General features: G+C 41.6%; 1 protein-coding gene across 3 annotated transcripts in view; it reads left to right on the top strand.

The window, feature by feature from the left end:
- The first annotated feature begins 9,678 nt into the window (after window positions 1-9,678).
- Window positions 9,679-11,988, top strand: part of LOC147904475 (Metallopeptidase M24 family protein) — a 138,744-nt gene continuing 136,434 nt past the window's right edge. For all 3 annotated transcript variants that reach the window (XM_087386756.1, XM_087386754.1, XM_087386751.1), the window contains exon 1: window positions 9,679-10,074. In XM_087386756.1, coding sequence (XP_087242882.1) covers window positions 9,721-10,074 — 354 coding nt within the window. In that variant the 5' untranslated portion in view covers window positions 9,679-9,720. The remainder of the gene's footprint in view (window positions 10,075-11,988) is intronic.

The raw sequence follows: 11,988 nt of genomic DNA, 5'->3' as shown, positions 1-11,988 counted from the left end.
TACTTTTCTCAGAGATTGGAGAGACTCTCCCTTCTTTGCCGAGACTTCTACAGGGTTGAGATGGCATTTTCAGCCCCAGCCTTGGTTTCTTTCTACCTCATTCCTCTGAAGTGTTTTTATTACATGCTTAGCATGGTGTATTTCCACACAGAGCTTGCTCTAGCGGGTTTCTTTCTTACTTAATAGAAGTCTCTTTTTTGAAAAAAAAAACACGAAGCCCTGCCAATGGCCAGATTGGATTGCACTATGACTAGCGCACTAAACTCCAGAGCTCTTTAACACCTTGAAGGAAGCGAAATCCCACGACTTGGGGACACGAGCTGAATAGCAAAGATCAATGGAAAATAAACAAGCATCCCTCTCCTTCAGGATTCTCTCACTGTCTTCATGACTACCCTCCTAGCTTATTACACCATCCCCTCCACCTTAGCACGAATAGAGGGCGTTGCCTGAATGATCACATCATGAGCATCACACCATCATCCCACTAATCTCCTCTTGCACACCCTCAACTCGATTTGTCGGCCCACTGTCTAAGTGCTCGCAGAGTACAAGGAGGATTGGAGGATGTAGGTCCTTCGCAAGGGACCTTGGCTGCATGCTTGACACAACAGTCAGAGGTCGCTAGAAACTTCTACACACCCACTTACATTCAAAACGACCATATTGGTTCATCTGCCCTCGTTTTCCTTCGGTCTAGCAATTCGTATTACAAGTCACGGGAGCTCCTATGCCCAACATTCCTCCCTTCTAGAAAAAAGCCGGCCCTAGCCTATCATGAGCAAACCTCTGTGCAGCTACAATAAGTAAGAAATGCTATTGTTAGCATGCCTTTAGTCATAGCTGCACTATTCTCATCACATCATCCCACCATGATTTCATAGCCATGCCTCTACTATAACACCATTCATTACAAAACACTATGGAAATAATAGGTCTAGGGACGTATTCCATGAGACCAATGAATTCGATGATCCACAAAGGATATGTTCAATGTTAGTAATGTAACCTTTGGCTCTAGAGCTTCTCGAACTCTAACTGGGTTAGCCTTGAGATGTCACAGGAGTCGGCGGGCCAGGACATTTGGCACATCTTCACATGATTGAAGATGGGATATGGGGTGAATTAAACACCAACAACCTCGAGCCCTCCAATTAAGCCTAAGTGTGGAGTGGTAGTAAATGTGCTACTTCTTCTCTGAGCCCAAATTCGAATCCAAAAGCACTAAGAAGCATACAAAGCTTCACACTTCCCCAAGCCCTGCCAACAGCCAGATTGGATTGCACCAGACTTCAAAGCCCACTGACACCTCGAAGGAAGTGAAATCCGGGGATGTGGGCTAAACAACAGAGAGCAATGGACAATACTCAGGTCTCCCTCCCCTTCAAGAATCTCACATTGTGTTCAAAACTACCCTCCTAGCTTATTACACCATCCCCTGTACCTTAGGTAGGATTCACAAACAGGTGTAGGCATCCTAGCAAAAATGATATCCACGAATATCATGCTGCCATTTCAATTGTCCGCCCTCAAATGGTTTCACAAATGGGTTTGCACATGCTTATGTGACATCCCTATAAAGTTTGGGCAAAGGATTTTTCTTGGACGGTAGTCTAAGGCAACCCAAAAAATTTTGGAGGTGGACAAGAGTAGAGAATTCGCCATGATAACCACTTGGCCACTTCTTGTTTGTCCAGTGTGCCCGTTTGTGAAAGTGCTTATGCCCAAGCTCACCCTTAGCCGCCGAACATGTAGGGCCCATGTTCCAATGTTTAGCACCCATTTGTGAAACCTCCCTTAGCAACATCAAAGGGCATTGACTGATTTGTCCCATAGTGAGCCTCATAACATCAGCCCGCCAATCTACTCTTGCACACCCTTCACTCGATTTATAGGCCCACTGTCTGAGTGCTCACAGAGCACAAGGAGGATTGGAGGATGTAGATCGTTTGCAAGGGACCCTGGCTGAATGCTTGACACAACACTAGGAGGCTCTAAGGAACTTCTACACACCCACTTACATTCAAAATGACCAAACTGGTTCATATGCCCTATACCCGACCTTCCTTCCTTGCAAAAAAAAAAGGCAACCCTGGCTTACCAATGAGCAGACCTCTGTGCAACTACAATAGGTAAACAATACTCTTGTTAGTGTGCCTTTTGGTCATAACCACACTGTTCTGATGACGTAGTCCCACCATGATTTTGTAGTTGGGACTCTATTGTAACACTATTAATTACAAAACACTACAGAACCATTGGTTATAGGGATGTATTCCATGATACTAGAGTGATGGCAACAATTTCATTGATACACAAAGCATATGTTTGATGTTAGTAACGTAACCTTTGGCTCTAGAGCTTCTCACACTCCAACTCAGTTAGCCTCTGATACCGGCTTACCCCATTTTGACTACTCTCTTAGTTAACACATTACTCTATTTTTAAACTAGTGACCGCAATGACTACTCAAAGAGTCGTCTTGTTCATTTCTAGAACTAAGGAAACTTCTTATTATGTGAACACAACTCCCCGCCTCATGATCCCAAGCCATGGCCTTGGAAGGGAAGGCAAAATCGACGTTAAAATCGAAAGTGACGTTAATTGCTGTTAACCAAGTGTGACATCGATGAGTTACAAGTTTTTACATTCTCTATACTCACAGAAGTAGGAGTTCTTCCTAGGGGATCTATTCCCTGTGCGCATGAAGGAACCTTATAGTCCCATAGCTGCAAGTACCTGCATACAAAGTCTAATCATGGTGCTTCCTACCAGCTATCATTTATGGTAGTTCAATGTATTTTTCCACCCCACTGAGCAATTTAGTCCCCCACGGTGCACTTAGACAGCCCAATATAGACGGCAAATCGGCCCAGACTTACCTCTACATGTCAAACCAAGCTCTTTATCGAATATGGCCTGTTGGCATAGTACATCCACCCCTCCGAATATAGAGAGGGAGAGTCATCACTAAAAATGGAATGCCAGCTCTCTTGAGACTTGTACACACACAAGACGGGACTTGAATACTCGGGATGACTCTGGTATGAAATATAAAGCTATGCTAGATACTGACAACAGCCCTTGGTTGTATACAATAGTCTTGACAGCAGCCTTTTACTGTACCTTAAAATGATCATAGAAATGTATATAGTTTTTTGTATAGTTGAGATGATGAACTTATTTTGAACTGATAAATAAATGATTAAGGATGAACTTAGTCTTAGTTTGATATATGAAGCTATGAGTTGATTTATTAGAGCTATTTAGTTGTCAAACATTTAGCAATGTTTTGTTCAAGCTTCCCAAAAAGATAAAACTTTCTTATTGATTTTAATTACAAAAGATTCAAGTTGTTTATTGAGCTTCCCTATCCCCTATGATGACTCAGGCTCTAATAGGTGCTAGGACATGATGGGAACCCTTTGAGATTTTACTTTACCTCCCTTTATAAAAGACCTTAAAAGGATTAAGTGGATTTATTACTTATTTTAGCAGGGCTATGATCTTGCAGGGATGCTACCCCTTGGAAGCAATGTTAAAACTATGTTGAGGTCTATAAAAAGCACAGGTTATATGGGAAAAATGGATTGTCACTCAATGTTGATAATATTTTAATATGTTGGAAGCATATACCTAATGACAATTCTAAGTAAGTTGTACATGAGAATGTCCATGTATGAGGACACAAACTGGCTAGTACATGGAACTTTCTTTTTACTCCTCTCCTCTTTGAGAAAATGATGACATGGATAAGGATAACAACGTCGTTGGGCATTGAAGCCTGTGGTTACAAGATTATTACAAAGGTTCTAACTTTGGTCTTGTCTTGATTGACCCAGGTGAGTCTAACCGCCTTTCTCAATGTTTTGTCAAATAAAGAATGTGAGGGAGATCCTACCACTTGACACCGGCATCCAATGAACGAGTTGCTATGGTAAAAATGGAAAATGTTACTTTTACTATTTTTTATCAAGGGTTGTAATACACCATCAGAACTTGGAATGAAAAGACCCACTTAACACCTAATGGAAAGTGTAGTGAACACTTAGGTGATTCTTTTTGCTGCACATTTATACATGTGATTAATTGAATGCATTGTCATAAGCAAGCTATGGTTGCTAGGGGCATTTATCCATTTTAATACTATGCATGTGGGATAAAGGAGAAGTAGATGCCTTAATGAAATAAGCAACACACACCCTTGCAATTTTGTTTGGATTTCAAAGATCCTAACTTAACGAATTTACTTTTTAGGCCCCAGCATGGTGTGAGGATCTTTCAAAGATTAGCTATGGATATCCTTTACCAGCCCCATCTCAAGCATGCAAGGCTATTATGACCATCTTTCCAAAGAGGGTCCATGAAGAATTGGATTCTCTAGAAATATGGGACCACTCAAACTCGAGAAGATTGCTTGTCATGCAACTATCCTTTTATGATTGGTGTAGAATCCTGGTCCTTGGAAAAGGCAAGATAGAGGAAATGATTAACCTCATAAAACAATTGGAACAATCCTTGGACCGAATCAGATCATTGTTTGCTTAGGTGTAGCCATTTTTGGTGAGGTTCAGGGACTTTTTTGTATATAGGTATCTTACTGCATCACCCATAACTTATGCATTGCTCAATGGAATTCGGCAAACTTTGTCTTCAAGTTGTAGTACACATTTCAAACTTGAACATGAGAGCAAAAAATTATGGAATAAGGATATGGAACAGGACCATTAAAGCATTACAAGTGCTATGTTGCATGTGAAGCATGCATCTTGAAGACTATAGGATATAGCAATTTATTCAAAAACATCAAAATTTTGTTCTATACATACATGCAACCAAGTAATTATTCAAAAGTATGCTACATGAGCCTCTCCTCAACCCAAGGACACACCTAAATGAGAACATTAGGAATAGGTTAATGGGCCTCCAATGTTATGCTAAAGTAATGCATACCCATTTGAGGGCACGCTCATAATTTTTTTTTAATTTGTTGAAAACCAAAACAGATTGAAAATTTCGAATCCAAACTAGTGGGACTACTTCATGGTGGTCTTAAAACATTTATAGTTGTTGGTATTGGTATCTAGATTTACCCTTAAATGGAAGAAGTTAAAAAAGTGCAATTTGTGCATGTTCAAAGATCTTTTAATAAATCCAACACTATTTACAATTTTGAATTGTTTCTTTTTCAATGCACTTGCTTGCTATATGGATCATAAGCATGCCAAAGGTTATTGCATTTCATAATACACATCATGAAACCCGATAGCGTGCCCTTTGGCCTATTTGTGTTTTGAAACATTTTCAGCCAATCCAATTGTGCTAACATGTATCGCCGAAGGGTGGGAAACCGATGGCTAAAAATTTTGATACTCCCATGAATTTTGAATTTTCACACCTCCTGCCCCTTAAATCTTGGAAGATTAAGTACCTACATGCTGCCCTCACCCTGCAAATGCTATGCAACCCGCATGCACCTCGACGTGACCTTGCGCATACTTTGGTTTGACATTGTCTTCTTTTAGGTAAGTTGTATTCTATTCTTTGCTTGTCTCACCAGCTAGGTTCTTTGGGTCTATTCTAGACTGCTGATCGTGGCCATGGCATCAATGGCAGCATGTAGCTCACCATGGCTTTAAAGAGAATCAAATAGAGGCTGCGAGACAAGAAAGCTGAAAAGCCAGGTCAAGGCACAACAAACAGAGTGTGGGTGGAGGAAAGCGTTGGCACGAGTTGTGATTAGCAACTGCCTATGTAGCGCATTAAAGAGATGAACCTTGCTTTGAAGCTTGCAAAGTATTAATACAAGACAGATTCTTTATGCATACAAATTCCTTATACCTACATTTGTTACAATTATGTAATAAAATCACATTTTGAGCCTCATTTTTAAGCCCCTTGAGTCTACTTTTGTAAAATTTGCTTATGTTGTCACATGGCTTCATCATGCATCATATCATGCTGCATTCTTTCATGTAGCACCGTATGAATCATGCCATATTAAAATTTGGACACATCTATCAAATATTGCTTCCAAGCAAATTATATAGTATCGTATGGCTTATTTCCCATGCTTTTGAGACTTTTTCATCCCCACCATAGTGCTATGATAATGGTTTGCAAATTGTATGAATGATGTTCCAACCCCAAACATATGTGAAGGGTATAGCTCACAATGCCTTAAGTGTTTAGACAAAAAATCTATCCATAAGTTTTTAGGTAATGAACTACAATTGTATAATCTAACGTCTCTTTTGGTCCTACATACTCAATAACCCCTATCTCCAAAAGGTCCAAGTCTATCAAGTTTCCTTATCAATAAGCATTTAATTCTCTCTAGAGACATTCCAAGCACTACACCTTAAGATTAGTCCCATATAGTTCCTTGCATTATGAGTGCAAGAACTAGGAATCACTCTCTAGGCTAGGCCTTGGGGTGAAGGAAAGAATTACTATTCTTCAGGCTAAAGGAAATTCAAAACCCTTGGACATTTTGGAGAGGCAAGTATTTTGAATATGTAGGACAAAAAGAAGACTCAAGTTGTTTGATTGCAATTCATGATGTGAATTATTGGAGGAGAATTTTGGTCTAAGCACTTCACTCATAGTGAGCTACAACCTTAGCATATGTTTGGGATTGGAGCATGATTCATGACATTTCCAAATAATAATCATGGTATTAGGATCAATATCCAAGACATGGGGAATGAACAATATGATACTATACCAATTTCTTGGAAGATTGATGCTGGCCACTTGGGAGAAGCCTGAAGAAATAAGAGCTCAAAATGAGCTCAAAATAGACCCTAATAGTAGCTGGAGCCAATAGCAAGAGATAGGTGGAGCTAACGTATTTGGTAAGTATCTTTATTACTTGCTATCATGTCAATTAATGCATTTCATTTTATATAAGTCCTTTTCCATACCTATTTGGTGCCCATTTCATTTGATATAAGTCCTTTTCCATACCTATTTTGTGCCCATTTATATCTCTATGGTTTAATGTATCGCTTGGAGGATTGGCACTTGATAAAGATGGAGCTAGTGCAAAGATGACATGTACAAATTGAGAGATGGTCCAAATTTTTTGGTTTCATAGACGCTTTATTCTGGACCCCATCTCATTGCCTAGAGTGTCCTAGAAGCAAGCGCTAACAATTGGTACTCATAGGACTTTTTGGAGCAATAGCTAATAGCCATGATTTCTTCAACTTTCGATCCTAGAGCCATATGTCCAACAGGCCCTATAACACGTGGATTCCTAAAACGTGTTGTCCTATTTTCCACAAATGATAGCCTTGCATTCCCCAAGATATCAATGCTTTTAAAGGCTGGTCTACAAATTTGCACACTCCCTAAAAGATCCTCTACTTGCTCATTATTTGATGGGTGATTGTTACATTCAAGTATAATCTTCTTTAGTTGAGACTCATATATTAAGAATTAAAACCTCCTTCTCCCATAACTTGTGAATTTTATTTGGCCAAGTAGATACATTGTTTCCATTTAATATTACCCCTATGTTCCTAGGAGGTGAAGGCATGTGTGAGATCAAAGAAATCAATGTGCCAATGCTCCATTCATAGCCCAAGTGGTACTAGAATCCCATTAGACCCTACCTCATAGCTTTAGAACTCATGCATTACATTGGTAGCCTCTTCTAGTTGAAGAGGCTAAGTCCCTTTGAAAGAGTCAGGTTCATATGAGGATACCAAAGGATTCCCTTGCATTCTAATAGGCCCATATGAAGAGACAAGCACATACCCACAACTATTTTTGGTGTTGTGGGACAAGATTGAATACACTTGGGGGGTGATGAAGCTTATGCTATGAGATTACATTGAGGAAGAAACACCATTTGAACTTGCTAGATTATGAGTTGAGGACATCCTAAAGATCAATGTATACATGAAGAATAATCGTTACACCCACAAAAATGAATTGCCCATAAAATAGTCTTGGGTCAGATAGAGACATGGCCTTAACAAGGTAGCAAATGTGCCCTCACCTAACCTTAAAATAGCACTAAACTAAGCAATGAAATGGGCTTTTGAGGTCCATATTTAAAAGTTTAAATATTCTATATTGGACATATGTGGCATGTCTATATAGCCCTTGTCCCTAAAGGGGACCCCTTAAGGGCCATATCGACATGAAATGGGACCCCTCAAGGACAAATGGTGTAAAATATATGAACAAAAAACTATATCATTGTGGGATTCCAATGCGAGTCTCACATGACCCAGCCTATTAAGGTCTAGGTGGTTGCACAAGGAAATACATTTTCCTTAGTTTAGAAGTAACCAACTAGCACTAAAATAACTCCAAGACCCAACGCGGTGGTCGCTCCAAGCCAATGTCACCACCTTGTCAGTGATGGTTTGTGAATCTAGACCTTCATAGATTTTCACGAGTTTAGATAAGCGTGGTGGTCGTGAATCTAGATCTTCATGGATTTTCACAAGTCTAGATCTGCATGCTCGGATTTTAGAGAGTCTAGACCAATGCGAAAAACATGACAAGTGGCAAGTTGAGGCTAGATGACATGTGGTGAGTTGTGGGTAGATGACAGGTGGCGAGCCATGGTGGGTAGATGACATGACAGACTGTGAATAGTCTAATGCACAAAGATGTAGTACAGAGATAGCGTGAAGGAGGACAAACTACTCATGTAGTGACATGTGTCAAGGTCTGCGGTGTTCAGAACAACAAGTTTTGACAGATTGGTCTAATTTTTACGCCAATGCAAGAATCATTACATCGAAAAAAAATTCGGCGAGAGCGCAAGTATGTCCCAAATTTAAAATTTCACCTACCAGCTCATTGCATCACGATCCAAAAATGCCATAAAAATAGTTTCTCGATTGTCTATACCCGATCGTGCATTGACCTTAATCGTATGACCTCACAAAATGTGTCCTCTACACTTTGTCGTATCTACCAATATGGGTCTCATATGATTAACCTATATAAATCTCACAATTGCCTTGTCAATGTGCCATATTATGATTATGGTCAATAAACTTAGGTTAGACAAATCCTAATTAAGCCAACTAGTAACCTAGCCCTAAGTCTGACGAGGTCAATCTTACCAAAGGCTAATTTGCCATGTCACATACAAAATATAATCCACGGAGACTCTTTAAAGTCTAAGGTCCATCTACACTAAGTCTTAAAGTCTTAGGACCTCTGAAAGACTAGAATTCAAACAAAAACTGATAAGTTTCGATAACTCATCTTTGATCAAGAAGCTAGTTTTCATTGGGGTCAAGAGAGTCTTGGCTACAACAATAACATTGGATGAAAAATGGCAAAGCCAAAAAGGTAGTTTCAATGTCACTAAATGTGAGTTTAGGGGCAAAGTGAGAGGGGATTAATGCAATCAACATCGACCAAGTGGTTGTCATCATCTCTGAAGTAATATCAAATCAATTCAAATCAATGTAATGTTAACAAAGAGTTTATGGGACAATATGTCCCAATTGCTTGGGTTCATGAAGAAAATCAAATCACAAAAGGATAGACAATAATAATTCACATGAGAACATCAAATAGAAAGTCTATGAACGTTTGAGGGGGAACATGGGAAGGCCGTCGCAGTTCATGAAGAAAACATTTCTAGGAAGAAGGAAAAATTATCAATCACGTGGGAATGTATTGAGGCTATACGTCAGATGATTGGAGCACCAAAAAAATCGTTGAATTCAATTGAGTGTGAACATGAGGAGCTTCCTTGTTTACTCGAAAGCTTTCACCAGAGCAACCACATCGCCCATTATGGCTACAACCACCCAAGCTCCTCCCTTGCCTTCAATCTTCCCTTGGGTTCCCCGTGCTTCCCCGTCACTGAAACCGAAGGTCGTCAGCTGGCCTTTGACTCATTTTGGTAGCAGGAGGTGTTGCTTTGCTCCTGTTGCGAGTGCCGCTGGCCCTTTTCTCGCAGAGCCCTCTTCAATTAGAAAGGCTTCCAAAAAAGCACCTCCTCCTCCCGACGAGAAGCTTGTTAATCTGAGGAAACGATTCCACAGTGCGGGCATCGATGCCTACATCATTCCTTCCGAGGATCCCCATCAGGTACGAGCTCAGGCGTGGTGGTTCCTTACGGAAGGTGCTCCCTAAAGCTCGTGTGCTTCAAGTGAATTGAATTTTGTAGCTTTGCTGGCTCATTTGACAATATTGGATCAGAATCGAAGTTGCAAAGCAACACGTATACTTGACAAGGACAAATATCGCCTTAGAGTCTATATATTCTGGAGGGTAGCAAACCGAAACAGGAGCCATGCTGACTAGATCCACACAAATGTCTAGGACAGCCTCATATATGTTGATCTCACTGAGTGACATTGATATCCATGTCGTTTTATGTAGAGGTAGTAAAGGATGTCCGATATGCTGGTATAGGAAAGTGAAATTCTTTGTCTCAATAAGTCTTTTATTTGCAGTGGGCACTTGTGTGGGATTGTGTGCCCATATGGCTCAATATGAAGGGAGACGACTAACATAGAGTAGAAATGGGTGGTTTCATCTGTCATGGTGTGTGAAGGGATGCTACAATACGCTTGAGAGATGAGAAGGGAGTGGTTGGAAAGAGGTTTTGAATCTGAGTTGACGGGGTTGCGAAGCTGCCTTCTCCCAAGGAGAGGCCTCGAGGTGCGGTCTCCCGCAGAAGGCAAAGAGCAAAGGGGTTTGCACTTCATTTTGCAGGCTGTCGCTGCAGATGCTTATGATAAGGGTGACCTGATCACAGGGAGAGCAGTTTGGATGGGTTTACGATTGGGTGACTCTGGGATCGGCAGATCCCATTCTGAATGTGTTGCCCCTGCTTATAGATTCATTTTCACCTCATACAACTGATTAATCGGGCTCCACTTGTGACCACTGGCGAACCCTAGGATGAAGGCTTTCTGCAACGCCTCCTAGTTGACTTTCTCCTTAGGGCTGAGGGCCCTATACCATTGGCTTGCCTTACCATCTAGGATGAGGCTGAATGTGTTAACCATTTCCAGATCTCCGGGAGCACCAAATGCTTCGAATATTTGCTCAAATCGCTCCAAGTGGGAGACCGGATCTCCTTCCCCAAGAATTTTAGTTATAAGCTTGCAGATGGCTATGGGTCGACTCTTAGAGGGGTTAGTGTTCCCTGCTGGAAATACGGGTACACTGGGGGTGGAGCGGGCCCCCTTACTAGTGCGTCCACTAGGTTGCGCATCGCCTCATCCGATAGCACTGTTTGGGAAGCTGGAGGAGGCAACACTATTGTGGACCTCAGGTCTTGCCCTGGTGGCGGGATCCATTGGTTTGCTGGTGCTGACATTGGGGCTGTGAAGCTTGCTCCCCTGGACATTGGGGTTGTGACTGTGGGAGTAAACTGTCGGACTCCCTGAGGGAGCGGATTACTAGGCATCTGTATGGACACTCCTTGCATTGGTTTGAAGGGTGGAACTTGGAAGGGCACATAGCCGGTGGCTTGTGACCTAATGGTGAATTTTGGGGGCACTTGGAGGGGTCGCGGGGTCATAAGGGGTTCCCTCTTTGAAGTCCCGTGAGTTTCCAAGCCTGGGGTTTTGTCTAGCGAAGTCCCTCATCCACTTGTCTTTGTCTTCCATGCGCTCTGGGTCAGAGTGCCCAGTGAAGATTGTGGGTCCTGAGCCCACAAAAATGGCCTCAGTCCCTCCCTGCGGTGCAAGGACTAGTTTTTGCTGGCCTCCCCTTTCCGTGGGCATATTGGCGAAAGGGTTCTCCATTTTTGCTGAATCCGTTCGGCCTAACTGTCCGAACATGTTGGATATAGTCCTCTTAGTCTAGAGGCTAGGAAAGGAGCCGGAGAATGAGGTAGAGCTATGCTTGTGTAGGGGGCTTTGGAGGCCCTCAAGCCAATTGGTTCTTGCATTTCCTCGTTCAAGCTCTCGGTCGTGTCTGAACTAGGGATCACTACATTGGGGCCCTAACACTGAATGAGAGCTGGGAATTTAATTTCCTGTTGGAGCT

Source organism: Dipteris shenzhenensis, chromosome 2 (assembly GCF_047967505.1).
Source record: "Dipteris shenzhenensis isolate YYH24624 ecotype China chromosome 2, Dip_SZ_1.0, whole genome shotgun sequence".
Taxonomy (NCBI): Eukaryota; Viridiplantae; Streptophyta; class Polypodiopsida; order Gleicheniales; family Dipteridaceae; genus Dipteris; species Dipteris shenzhenensis.
Note: the sequence above shows the minus strand (reverse complement) of the source record. Positions and strands in the feature narration are given on the sequence as shown.